Raw genomic sequence first — 14,707 nt, 5'->3', positions numbered from 1 at the left:
TGATGCTTGGGAAGCTGTAGGTCACAGGCCAAAAATGGATCGAAAATAGGTTGAGTTAAAACCAATATTTGAATAGGTTTTATAAGCACAAACCCATTTTTTACCTATTTTTTAAATTTGTTGAACCCATATATGACCCAAGTAAATAAAAGTGGGTTAAAAAGTGGATAAAAACCCAAATTGACACCTCTATTTGCAAGAAACAACCAAACTCAATTTTTTTTTTAATTTTATTTTTATGTTCTAGCTTCTAAATTGAAATTCCTAATGTAAAGTTAGAAAATAATTGTGAAATTAATTTCCACCTCATGAAAAAGCTAATCCACTCTTATTCATATATTTCGTATTTCCTATAAATTCTTTTAACGTGTTGAAATATAGCTAGTTTGCGACACATCAATTTCTACGTAACGTTGAGAATCTCGTGCTAACGAGCTAAAACCATGGTGTCTGTTGATGGAGTAAATTTAGGTGCATCAAGAGTGGTTTACAAAATTTATCTGGAGAGTGACGGAACAAATTGTAAGTGGGCAATCAAACAGGTGGCTCATATTCAAAACCCAATAAATAGAAATCCTATATCATTTTTTTTTTTTTTTGGTCATAAAAATCCTATATCATTTCGGGAGTTGAATTTTGCAAACTTGTCTAGAACTATTTTACATAATTGTTGACAGAATGCGTGTATAGTAACGATTGACTTCCTGTCGTGGTCAACCTACATTTCCAACGCCAACAATCATTAAATTCAACGAAAAGATACAAGACCTTGGCCCCCAAGTTTTTGCACCCTTGTGGCCGTTTCATTTGAATCTTCTGTGTCTGCACTAAATGGCAAATTGGACAAAATGCTGGGTTAGCCAGTCGAGAGATCGAGAAGGAGAGAGACAGATGGAGTCGCTGTCATGGAAATTACCCAACGCCCGCATAGAGATCATTTCAACGCGTCGCCTTTTAACGTGGATTGGTGATCATAGATGGATTCATTTCCAAGCAATCGTTTGCTAACCCAAAAAAAGAAAGAAATAGTTTAATAATCAAAAGATTGTGTTTTGAATAGTTGCTCGTAAAGTGGTCAGTTAACCATGGTTCTTAGCTTGTTCTACTTTTAAAAAATAATTACCAAAACATATAATATTAGAGATCTAACTAACGAGTACTAAAGTGATTAGGTCTATGCAGTATGGGCAACATTTGCTTTAGAGAAGTTAATCGTGCTCCAGGTACCTTGCAATCTGCGCCTAAGTAAAAGGACACCTCAAATACCAATATTTATATCCGGCACTCACTTTGATGCCAATAATTTTTTTTGGATCTCTTAAGTACCAACTCCGGTGAGGTCACCAGAATCTCTTGCCCTTGGCACTAAAATAATTGTTTTATCTCCAATTTAATACTAAAGTGATCATTTTTTAGATCACTCAAGTGCCAATTTTTTTGAAAAACGATTATTTAAGTGTCAATTTCGGTGAGGTTGCTGGAATTTCTCTCCGTTGGCACTAAAGTGATTGTTTTTTCTTCGATTTGGCACTTAAGTGATCTAAAAATAATAATAACACCAAAGTGAGCGTTGTATACAAATATTGGCACTTGAGATGTCCTTATGCCATGCTCCTAAAACTTGCCCAAATGCATGCTCAAAAATTCCGAATGAGGATCGAACTCTTCGTCCTTCAAAGGCAGCATCAACTTTTGGCCCCATTGCCTCCAAGACTCGTCCTCCTCATCTACAGTGGCGGGACGGGATGGACAAACTTCATACTTTGGGAAGAGAGGAGGAGGAGGAGGAGGTGGTGGTGGTGGTGGTGGTGGTGGCGGCGGTGGTGGTGGAGGAGGAAGATGAAGAGACGTGGAAGTGGAAGTGAAAGTGGAACCATTTTGTACATGTGCTTTTTCCTGACAGAGTAATCCTCCGGGGCTAGAGGAAAAAGGGAAAGAAAAAAAAGAAAAAAAATGGAAAAAGCCAAATAAAAGAACCATTTTCCTTTTTTTTCTTTTTTTTCTTTTTCTTTCTTTCTTTTTTTTTCCCCTTCTTTGATTTTCAGCGAGGGGCTTGCAACCCCTCACCTAGTTTGGGCAAAGGCGTCGCGGCCCATGGTTGTATCTTGGTAAGGGCCGACGCCCTCGCTTGTGGCCCGCAAGGGCGCGAGAGGCCCTCACCTATGACTGTGAGGGTTGCCGACCGTTGCCTGCGCGCCCAATCCGATCATGAAGGAAAAGGAAATAAAGCAAAGATAAAGGAAAAAGGAAAAAAACATAATATTAAAAAAAATTAAAAAATTGTAGAAATTGTCCGCATCAGCGCTCACTGACCGTACTACATAAGACAGCTAACATTCGCCTTTCCGGTCAAAATTGGTTGAAAAGACTACATTGAAAATTTATCAAAAATATTTATTACTAAATTGATCAAATTAAAAGGTTTAGAACTAAATTGATATTTTATGATATATTGATGACTTTTTTTTTGGTAATTATTCCTCCTAGATTTGTGGGCTTGATATATCATGATGACCGAGACCTCGGCAATGACTTGGTAAACGAATCGGCATTCTGATCACGAGTAGAAACACGGCATACCGACAAAAGTCATTTATCCCAAACAAAATGATAGTCAATCGCAACATACTTCATCTTAGAATGATTCGCAGGTTTAGCACCATCATATATGGCATCAATGTTATTATAGTAGACCAAAATCCAAGATCTGGCCTCATCTTATAGAGTTCCTCCAATTTATCCCACGCATTTAGCCATTGCTCTCTTGCTATAGCTTGTCAGAATTTCGGCTGATTCGCGGTGTCGAAATTTCAATGAGAAATAAATAAACCAATCGACGAAGACTAGTGTGAAACTTCATTAATATGGATATACATAACATATATACATATATATATATATATATATATATATATATATAAATGGCCCTTACCCATTTAATAAGCACAGGCCCAACAGATTTCAACCAATATAGCCCATCTCAAAGCCGAACCCTAAGAAATACCAAACTTATTATTATTATTATTATTATTATTATTATTATTATTATTATCATCATATACCAAACTTATTAGAGAAGTCAATTATGCTCCAGAAAGGTATCTTGCAACAATTAAAATTAGAAGCATGGAAAAGTTGAAGCACTTATCTGTTGATTTGCAAGTAGAGATGCCAAACGGGTGGGTCGGGTCGGGTCGGGTTAGGGTCGAGTCGAATATGATCCGACCCATATTGATCTATTTAACCCGTTTTGAACTATTTTCACATATTGCAAATTTAACGACCCATACCCGACTAAACCCACACCCAACTCATATTACTTAAATACTTTTATATTTAACTATCATGGAATATTTATTTCCTATAATTTATTAAGAAAAATAATATTGCTAAAACACTTTCATGCAAGTAATATTTTTTAATTATACTAAAAATATTTTTTTATTTTTTAAAAAATTAATTATTATTAAAAATTATATTTTATTATTAAAAAGTTAATATTTTTTTAGAAAATTATTTTTTATTATTTTCTTTTCCTTTTTCTCCGGCTATTGGAGACCTAGCGGGGGTGGTCAGTGGTGGCGAAATTCCAAAACAGTTTTTATATTTTTTAATTATATTTTTGTTCTTTCTTTTACTTATAAAAATAAATAAAAATAAAAATTGTGAAATATAAACTAATATACTTGAGGCCCATTTAGAAGTGATTCTTGGGAAGCTGCAGGTCACGGGCCAAAAATGGATCAAAAATAGGTTGAGTTAAAACCTATATTTGAATAGGCTTTATAAGCTCAAACCCATTTTTTACCTATTTTTTAAATTTGCTGAACCCATATATGACCCAAGTAGATAAAAGTGGGTGAAAAATGGATAAAAAACCCAAATTGACATCTCTATTTGCAAGAAACAACCAAACTCAATTTTTTTTAATTTTATTTTTATGTTCTAGCTTTTAAATTGAAATTCCTCATGTAAAGTTTGAAAATAATTGTGAAATTAATTTCCACCTCATGAAAAAGCTAATCCAGTCTTATTCATATACTTCGTATTTCCTATAAAAAATTTTAACGTGTTGAAATATGGCTAGTTGCATCACATCAATTTCTATGTAACATTTAGAATCTCGTGCTGACGAGCTAACACCGCGGTGTCTGTTGATGGAGTAAATTCAGGTGCATCAAGAGTGGTTTACAAAATTTATCTGGAGAGTGGTGGAACAAATTGTAAGTGGGCAATTAGAACGGGTGGCTCATATTCAAAACTTAATAAATAAAAATCCTATATCACTTCGGGAGTTAAATTTCGCAAACTTGTCCAGAACTATTTTACGTAATTGCTGACAAAATGCGTGTATAGTAACGATTGACTTCCTGCCGTGGTCAACCTACATTTTCAACGCCAACAATCATTAAATTCAACGAAAAGATACAAAACCTTGGCCCCCAAGTTTTTGCACCCTTGTGGCCGTTTCATTTGAATCGCCTGTGTCTACACTAAATGGCAAATTGGACAAAATGCGGGGTTAGGCAGTCGAGAGATCGAGAGATCGTGAGAGAGAGAGAGAGAGAGAGAGTCGCTGTCATGGAAATTACCCAACGCCCGCATAGAGATCATTTTCAACGCGTCGCCTTTTAACGTGGATTGGTGATCATAGATGGATTCATTTCCAAGCAATCGTTTGCCAACCCAAAAAAAGAAAGAAATAGTTTAATAATCAAAAGATTGTGTTTTTGATGAGTTGCTCGTAAAGTGGTTAGTTATCCATGGTTCTTAGCTTGTTCTACTTTTAAAAAATAATTACCAAAACATAAAATATTAGAGATCTAACTAATGAGTACTAAAGTGATCAAGTCTATACAGTATGGGCAACATTTGCTTTAGAGAAGTTAATCATGCTCCAGTCAGGTACCTTGCAATATATTCATGAGCAAAAGGGCACCTCAAATGTTAATATTTATATACGACGCTCACTTTAAAATCAATAGTCTTTTTTGGATCACTTAAGTACCAATTTTTTTGAAAAACGATTATTTAAGTATTAACTCCGATGAGGTCACCGGAATCTCTTGTCGTTGGCACTAAAGTGATCATTTTTTCTCTGATTTGACACTAAAGTGATCGTTTTTGGATTACTTAAGTGTCAATTTTTTTTTAAAAACGATTATTTAAGTGACAATTCTAGTAAAGTTGCCGGAATTTCTCTCCTTTGGCACTAAAGTGATTGTTTTTTTCTTCGATTTGGCACTTAAGCGATAAAAAAATATATATTAGTACCAAAGTGAGCACCGTACGCAAATATTGATACTTGAGGTGTCCTTATGCCCTACTCCTGAAATTGGCCCACATGCATGCTCAAAAAATCCGATGGAGGATCGAACTCTTTGTCATTCGAAGGCAGCGCCAACTCCTGGCCCCATTGCCTCTAGGACTCGTCCTCCTCATCTACGGTGGCATGGGGGTGTGGATAAACTTCGTACTTTGGGAAGAGAGCAGGAGGAGGAGGAGGAGGAGGTGGTAGATGTAGTGGAGGAAGATGAAGAGACGTGGAAGTGGAAGTGAAAGTGGAAGTGGAACCATTTTTATATGTGCTTTTTCCTAACGGAGTATTCCTCCATGGCTGGAGGAAGAAGAGAAACGAAAAAAAATGGAAAGAACAAATAAAAGATTAAAAAATTCTAAAAAAATTAAAATATCATGTCACTCGATGGCTAGCTCCAGCCTGCGTCTATGTCGATCTTGACCGATCAAAATTGGTTGGATGGACTAAATTGATATAATTAGAAAATGTTTAGAATTGAATCGACAAAAAAAAAGTTTATGACTAAATTAGCACAATTGTAATAGATTTAGGATTTTTTTTTTTTTTTTTTTGGTAATTCTTTCTATGAACATCTAATAACAGATAAATGAAAACCTCATCCTCCAATCTCTTAAAGTAAAAATGATTATCCAACTGACTTTTCGAGTAGTCATAACTAGCCATGAAAGCATAAAAATGCTCAACCATTACTTGGTACACTGTTTCAACCCATACAAAGATATCTTTAATAGGCAAACATGGTATTCCTTATTTAGAATAGCATATCGCTCTAGCAAGCTTGTGTAAATCCACTCCTCTAACTCACTGTGAAGAAATGTTGTTTTCACATCTGGCTGCTCTAGCATAAAGACTTGTGTAGCAACTAAATCAAGAAATACTCAAATATAAGTATGCCTTACCACAGAAGAGAACATCTCGTTTAGTTTATGCCTTCTCACTATGTATATCCCTTCGCAATAAGTCTTGCATTATATCTCTCTGCCTCAACACCGGAGTTGCCCTCTTTACTTTCATAGAACTATTTGCTTCCCATAATCTTCTATACTTTGATCAGCTCCCCTATTTGATTTTGGTCGAGTGATTTTATCTCTTTGCTCATAGCCGCTAGCCACTAAAGTGAATGTTCATCTATATCTATGTCATCACCTATAGTCCATGCATATGCAATATATGCATGACCATAACGCACCAATGATTTGATTTGTCTGCTCTATATACCTATGATGTGTATTACTAACTTCAAGAACTAGTACCTCATCTATAGTTTCAACCTATGTTATCTCCGAGGTTTTCAAAGTGTCTACCTAAAGCTCTACCTCACTACTAACATGATGATCAATTTGCTCTTCTAGCTGTGTTTCAAGATTCCTTTGTCAAAGCATACTAGTCATGTCAAAGATCATATATATGCTTATGAGAAAACTACATGATCAGGATAGTACATCAAAGTTGGTAGCCTTTCACTCCTTGTGCATAACATACAAATAGGCACTTCTTTGCTATTGGCTCAAACTTATCATCACTTGTACGCGCACACGCAAGACATCCGAATACTTATAATCTGGAGTAATCAATAGGTTTCCTAGACCATACTTCCTCATGAGTCTTCCACTAAATATAGGAGATGAAGATAGATTAACCAAGAAACGAGCCATGTTTACTTCTTCGGATCGAAATTCCTTACCCAGTTCTACATGTGAAAGACCGCACCGAGTGGGCTCAAGTAAAGGTTTGTTCTTTCATTTTGCAACGTCATTCTGTTATGGTGTCCATGACATTATTTAGTGCCTCACCATCCCTTCTTTCGATCAAAGTTTAGTAGAGTTGCTATCATTCGATTCCATGTTGTTTTTTATTCTAAGGCACTTGATGTTTAACTGACTACTTCTCATTAAGTGGCTTAAACCTCTTGGGTTGATCAAATACACTGATTCATGCATCAAAAAGTATACCTATACATTTCTAGAATAGTCATCGATAAATGTCGGCACATACCAGACACTTCCTTACGAAAGAACTGGAGATAAACCCCATATGTCTGAATGAATTTAACCAATTAATTGCTTGGTCAATTAATAGTTGTATTGAATTTAATTTGGCACTACTTTACAAAGATGAAGTGCTCACACAATTCCAGTTTCCCTATCTTCTGATGCTTTAACGACCCCTCCTTACTTAGTATCGTCACAACCGCCTCACTCACGTGTACCAATTGCGTATGCCAAAACTAAGTTAAGTCAAAGTCTAACTCACTAGATGAAACCGCAACAACTCCGCTAACAGTCTCTCCTAGAAGATAATATAGAGTATTTACCTTTTTTCCTTTCATCATTGTCATGGCATCTCAAATATCTTCAACAATCCATCTTTAGCAGTATACTTACACTCGAAGTCGCCGAGTGTCCTCAAAGATATAAGATTCTTCTTGAGCATCGGTACATGTCTCATAGCTGTTAGTGTGCACACTAGTCCATCTTGTATCCAAATCTAAATTGTCCCATACACACAACGTTGGAGGTTACATTATTCCATATCAAAACTCTACCACCATCTATGATCTAGTAAGTAGTAAATCAGTATCTATGAGGCATCTATGATAAGAACACCACGAATTAGCACCCATTCATCTCCTAACAAGCCAGTTGTCATACACAAGATGACCTTTGCATAACTAGTGCTCTCCAAAATGATGTTCGTCACATTGGTTATGGCATTATGCCTATAACATCTATTTCTCAACTTTGGACAATATTTGATGTGCCATTCCCCTAGCACTTAAAGCACTTCATGCACTATTGGAGTGTGACTTCAATTTACCTTTACCTCTACTACTGCTAGGCGCATGACGTTGATCTCTACCTCCAATGGCTAATCCTCGCACCACATCTTCGCTAGACCGTCATCTCACAACTTATTCTCCCACTCCTTAGCAAACAAGGCTGGTTTTACCTCTTTCGAAGAAAAGTAGTATGCCCTTATAATAGTAAATTAGTAAAGTTCTCCTCTGAATCTGGTAGAGAAGTAAACAACGTCATGCCATGTTGTTCATCATCAAAGGTCTCTTCAACATTCTTCAAATCTATCATGAATTTGTTAAACTCATTTAGGTGGGCTATGATGGAAGTATCTTTAGTATATTGGAACTAAAACATCATTTCCAACATGCATAAGTGGTTACTTTAACATTTGCTAAATGAAAGGCCCGAAGTTTTTCCCACAACCATGCATCATCCTTCTATAGCCATTTCTATTTACACCTCATTCGAAAAGGTTCAACAAGATTATGCTCTTTTCTCTCTCTATCAAATCATCTTTATCGGCATCTCCACCGGATGTGGTGACTTAGCTGTGCTATCCAATACCTTGGGCAAACCATGGGTTGTTAATAGCGCACGTATCTTAACTCCTCATAATTCAAAAATTTTCCTCCCATTAAACTTCTCAATTTCTTTTTTTGCTCTAGACATAATTGCAATAATCGAATTTCTAAACAGTGGTCAAACGAGCTAAAGTCCCAAATCAAATCCAGAAAATCCTATATTTAAATCTGATAACAATTGTTGCCAAATACATGGAATTTATAAAGTGATGTAACAAATTGTGAGTGATTAATAAAACGGGTAAAACACATATTCAAAACCCGGTATATGATAATCCTCCATATCACTTTCGGGAGTGATATTTTGCAATTATGAACAACGTGTGTGTGGTAACCTACATTTCCTACTACAATAATCATCCAATTCAACGAAAATATGTAAAACCTTGCCCTAATCTTTTGAACTCCTAGTGGCCTTTTCATAAACCTTGTACGTGTAAACTAAATCGAAAATTTATGCTGGGCTTAGGCGCAGAGAGAGAGAGAGAGAGAGAGAGAGAGAGAGAGAAGATGGAATCGCTGTCATGGAAATTTCTCAACGCTCCCATTGAAGTCATTTTCAAGGCGTCACCCTAATGTGGATTAATGATGGAAGCATTCACTTTCAAGCAGTGGCTTGCTAAGCTGAAGGATTAGTTTAATAAAAAAAAAACTATACTTTCCATAGGCTGTTAGCTTGTTCCACTTCCGTTTCAATGTTATCAGCCTCATTTGCCGGTCGCTTACCTCTGCCTTACTTATGAGCTCGTGTGTGACTCGGCAAACGTACGTCAGAGGGGCGAAATAAACATATATATGATCTACGAACGACTGATTCGGTAGATAGAGTAGATACTGCGTGAAATATATCTTTTAGTGGAATGCGATGTGGAATGCACTTTATGTTAACATATGATTGACTTGATTAAGTGGTTGTTCGATACAATTTTGCTCCACTAATTTCAAGCATGACGAGGGGTTTTCTAACCGTACCCAAATTACCAATAGATAATAAATAAATAAAAAAGATAATCATTTTTAAATGATGCATTTATCAATAAATTGCTATTGTCACTTATATTAATTCCCACTTAGTTTATTTTGTGACAGATCCGATCCTAAACAAACCTCCTCTCATGAGTTTAGGAGAAATATTCGAGTTTCACCTGATTTTGATAGAATATGTTTGCAACTTTATGGATAAATATTTCAATTATTCTCAAATGGTCCATGGTAAACTAATGATAAAAGAACTTACTTTACTTCTAGATATTTGTATAGATTATAGGCAAAAGATAAGAGGACGGTGACGGTGACATTCTGACTTTATACTCAATTGTGACATGATATGCATGGCAATAAAAATTTATCACTTTCTCCAAAACTACGTGCAAATGTATGGCTAGTATTTCTCCGTTATATGACGGTACGGTCATCCTAGCATGGCCCTAAATTAAAAAAGCACTTGAGAAAACAATAGCATGATAATTTCCCCATTGAGCCTCAAGAAATACACTCTCCAATCCATCCCTTTCCAAAGTTAACCATCACTACTTTCCCCTCACACTTTCATAATTTCCAAATCTCTTTTCTTTTCTTTTTTCATTTCATTAGAGCCCAATATATATTTCCATCTATATTTTGACAATAAATACGATATTTATCCCAGGACCAATCAGAAAATTAAACCATATGGACCACCAAATTGAAGCGGTCAAAGACCTCGACTTGACGTGTATAATCCCACGCATACCTGCGTGTACACATCAACATCCACCAAACCCGCATTTATAAATATGTGTGTACATCGATGTAGAATATCCCGACGACTCCATTGGCGTCAACGAGAGAAGTATAGGTTACTTGTAATTGTAAATTTAAGAGGGGGTGCCTCCCCTTTTCATGGCAACGTCCATGCAATTTCCCTCGAGCCGACCGTCCGCGTAATAATTGGTCTTCGTGAAGCAAGTTGAGAGAAAACAAATGGCTAAAGAAAGACTAGTCTGTAACGTCATGGTAATGACATGAGATTAGACAAAAAAGGATATTCTTCGGTATCAACCGTTGCCGGCAATATCTCTCCTTCCACATACTTTCCCCAAGATTGGCGACAATTAGCACGCTCTCGCGAGCTCCTATAAGTAGAGCGGGAGTCACATAACAATTCGGCAGCAGCTCCGGGCAAGACTTGCTTGCATACTCCCCAAAATGACGGTAAGATCGATCTCTCTGCGTAAAAGTACAGACTCGTTGACCTATGTCTTGAGCTTACTCCAATGGCTCTCCGAGGTGCCTTTTGAATTACGTATGACCCTAAACGTTTCTTTTCGCGCATGGTACAGATTGTAGAGATGCACGTGAACATGGATTGCCACGGATGCGAGGAGAATATAAGGAAAGCTCTCAACAAGCTTGAAGGCAAGTCTTCCGGGCACTCAGAAATTCTTTCCGGCGTTCTTTGTTCGACATATATATTTGCACGTGAACTAAGGATTGTACTTGAATTGTGCGCAGGAGTGCACGATGTGCACGTAGACTTCCACATGCAGAAAGTGACCGTGGCCGGTTTCGTCGACGAGCGCAAAGTCCTCAAGGCCGTGAAGAAGACCGGCAAAACAGCTCAGATCTGGCAGCACCAACCCACCAGTCTTTACTACAACAACTTCGACCAATATAATCAGTATGATCAGATGAATTATGGCCATTCATCATCATCGAACTCATACTATGCGCAACCCGCTTACATGACCCGTCACTACAAGCACGGCAAATTGTTTGGGAAGACTAGTTATGAAGTGTATCATCACCAACCACCATACTCTCAGATGGTGGAGGAAAGTCCCATAACCATGTTTAGTGATGACGATGTCCATTCTTGCTCGATCATGTGATGGGAATGAAAAATAAGAAAACCATGAAATTTGATACAGATACAAGACCGGGCCACCGTTCACCCTGAAAAGGAGGTGATCCAGTCGCACTTTTCTGATCTGTATATAGTTTCATATGCGCATGTATACCAAGTGTTCTCCCTTACGGCTTTTTTACCTCAGTCGTGTAATTTTAGTTTTCTATACTATCTGGAATATAAGCTCATGGTGTGTGATGCTCAAGTTACAAGTAGAGCGGCCAAAGGCTTTATTTGCTTTCATTTATTTTCAGTACATATATTACATGAGAAACTCATAACAAACTGGAGAAGAACGAAAAGAGAAGAATAGGTGAAAATATCCAAAGAAATCGGCCATCCGGTGATCCCCGTTTGCATTCGAGCAGTCGTACTCCTCTTTGCTGCCGCCTGAACCACTGTTCAAGCGTCGCATCGTGCAATCACCAGCCACTTAAGCCTGTAACCAGCAACCTAGCTATGGCAATCTTGGCACCGTCTCTGCCGCCCGGCTAGTGGCTGCCATTCCTTGGTGCTCCTTCGACACTTCCGGTCAAACCAGTGAGTTATTTTCCTCCAAAGGGCCTCTTGGTCTGCTGCAACCCAGCAAGTCCTGCAACCTCCTGCGGCTCCGATGTTTTAGCAATACACTTTTGCGCACACATCCTTTCGTCAGACCTATAACAGAATTAGGTAAATACTTATGATGGTGTTGGGGAGGATACGGCTTCGACCGCGAGACTACGGAGTAGAGGTTGCCTCTCAACCTCGAACATTCTTTCTTGGTGTCTAAAGTGTTTATCTTTTTCCGCAAGGCTGCATGAATATAGGATAAACCTTTTGACTGAGCCGGAGTTGAGAGGACCAGACTTTAGTATGCAAGACTGCGACTAGTCGGATCATCCGATTGGCCCCATTTGTTAAGTCATCCAGTTCAGATTTTACACCTCACGTCTTTTGTACATATAAATGTGCTTGCCATTCTTCCTTGGTTAAGTAACATCACAATTCACACGCATTCTAGAGGGAAAATGGCTGACGCGACTGATCAAAATTGTATTACTGCTCTGGAGACCGAGATGAAACAAATACTCAATGTGCTTCAGCAATTGTCAACGCAATTCGACTCTCTCCAGATGAATCTCACTCTTGCGTCCACTCATTTGGAGATTTATCTGGCGAAAATAGCTCAATATGTTGAGAACACATCACTGATGATCCAATGCTTTCATGGAAGTCTGACCAGGCCGGCACTCCAGTGGTAAATTATGAAGAAATCTTCTCGAACTTGGGAAGAGTTGTTTGATGCTTTCCTCAAGCGTTACAAATTTAGCTTCGATATAACTTCGTCTTGTGAGGATCTAGTTCGCACGGAGAAGAAGAAAAATGAATCTTTCAAAGCCTATGCCACAAGGTGGAGAGCTTTGGCCGCCCAAATTAACCCCGAGCTGACGGAAAAGCAGCTAACGGACTTGTTCAGGAAACTCTTCCACATGAAGTATCGAAATTGGAAGCTTGGCTCGACTGCTGAGTCATTTAATCAACTTGTCCCTGTAGGTGAGCATACTGAGGTAGCCTTGAGTGATGGATGGTCTACCAAGCAGACCCCCACTAATTGGAGGTTCACTGCCAATAAAGAGAAAGAGCATGTAGCTAAAGTTAATGTGGTCTACACCCAATTGAATCGGTGTCATTGCTTGAGAATATGCTCCGGCGCTTCCATTTCGGAAAGGGGGAGAAGAACAGGCTATCTTTGATATTGGGAAGGTAGTTCTTTGATCCACCCGAGGAGAAGTGCTTGGTTTGGTTTGTCAGTGTGCCTTTTGGCTTTGTCAATAGAAATATCTCCTGTCTTAAGCAGCAAAGAAAGATTCTCCAATCCTCTTTAAGAATCAATTGAGGAACAACATTTGTTGTTGTATTACTCCACGAGCTTTCTCTCTTCCTACGGCGAATGGCACATCTCCCTGTTGACCACGTAAGCGATTAGCGAAATTGGAATTGGGATAGCCTCGGGTAATTCATCAATTGCTTCAGCTCTCATTCAAACGGCTTCTATTTCGGAGTTAGAGTTTTTAATCAATCTACCAAAAATGATCAGTGAAAACTTCAAAATGAATGAACTTGCACATTAATTAAGCTCCAAGTAGCGATGGGAGGGCTTGAGAGGGCCCGAGCCGAGTCTTTATCAGACTTAGCAATCCCTCAACTTCCAAATTCTCTGAAAGGTCGCGACACTTATTGACAACGGGTTGATTCTAAACATATTTCCTTTGGCAACTCTACAACGCCTTGAGATTGATTTGTCAAAGATACGTGCCGCAAAGACTTTCGTACGAGCATTCAACGGAACGAAGAAAGATGTGGCCAGAGATTGCACGAACGTAGACTATCTCATCTTGAAATTCGACCAAAATCAGGCAACCCCAATTACCCTTGGTCAAATTCGGTCAACCCTAGTCAACCGTGATCAAACTGAGTCAAACTTGCTCAACCTTGGTCAAGATAGGCTTGGACGTCTCTTGCAATGTCTTTGATGCAAATAAGTTTAGTCGTATGTTGAAGTTGCTATCCCATATCGCTTGACAATGGGTTCTACATACTCTTTATACTCATGTGGTCTCGCTCTACATATCGGCTTAGGATTTTGGGTTGGCCTTTCTAATATGGTATAAATTCTACGTGCCGCTTGTAATTTGAAATTCAACGAGATGTGGCTCGTTGGAGCATCCAAGTCAGCAATAGCAAAAAAGCCAAAAGTTAAAAAATAATTAAAAAAATAAAACATGAACTAAAAGAAAATTTAGGAAAAAAAAAAGCAAAATACTTTGTTCCCCACTGCCCCCCAACCATTGCCGGAGCCTCGCCGGCTGTAGGGGAGGTCGGCGGGGCCTCACCGTCACAGATCTCGCCGCCGCTACCCAACATTGCAGGTTCAACCATGGTGGGCGGCGGCAGCGAAGGCTTAGAGCCCTCGCCACTGCAGCAAAGCAATTTTCCTTTTTTATTTTTTTAACTTATTTTTAAAATGTAATTATTACAAAAATAATTTCACGTAGACTGAATTTTTAAAAAAAAATTGCCAAGTGGACTGACTTTTTTAAAAAGAATTTCACAAAGTATCAAAAATTAATTAAAAAAA

At 38.2% G+C, this 14,707-nt stretch overlaps 1 protein-coding gene across 1 annotated transcript; it reads left to right on the top strand.

The window, feature by feature from the left end:
* Positions 1-10,834: 10,834 nt before the first annotated feature.
* LOC115752960 (heavy metal-associated isoprenylated plant protein 28-like) lies at positions 10,835-11,653 on the top strand. The gene is made up of 3 exons (XM_030691394.1): positions 10,835-10,892; positions 11,021-11,096; positions 11,193-11,653. The coding sequence occupies exons 1-3, from the start codon at positions 10,887-10,889 to the stop codon at positions 11,567-11,569; spliced, it is 459 nt and encodes a 152-aa protein (XP_030547254.1). The 5' UTR covers positions 10,835-10,886; the 3' UTR covers positions 11,570-11,653.
* The last annotated feature ends 3,054 nt before the right edge of the window (positions 11,654-14,707 follow it).

Source organism: Rhodamnia argentea, chromosome 9, assembly GCF_020921035.1.
Source record: "Rhodamnia argentea isolate NSW1041297 chromosome 9, ASM2092103v1, whole genome shotgun sequence".
Lineage (NCBI taxonomy): Eukaryota > Viridiplantae > Streptophyta > Magnoliopsida > Myrtales > Myrtaceae > Rhodamnia > Rhodamnia argentea.
The sequence above is the reverse complement of the archived record's forward strand: the minus strand, read 5'-3'. Positions and strand labels throughout refer to the sequence as shown.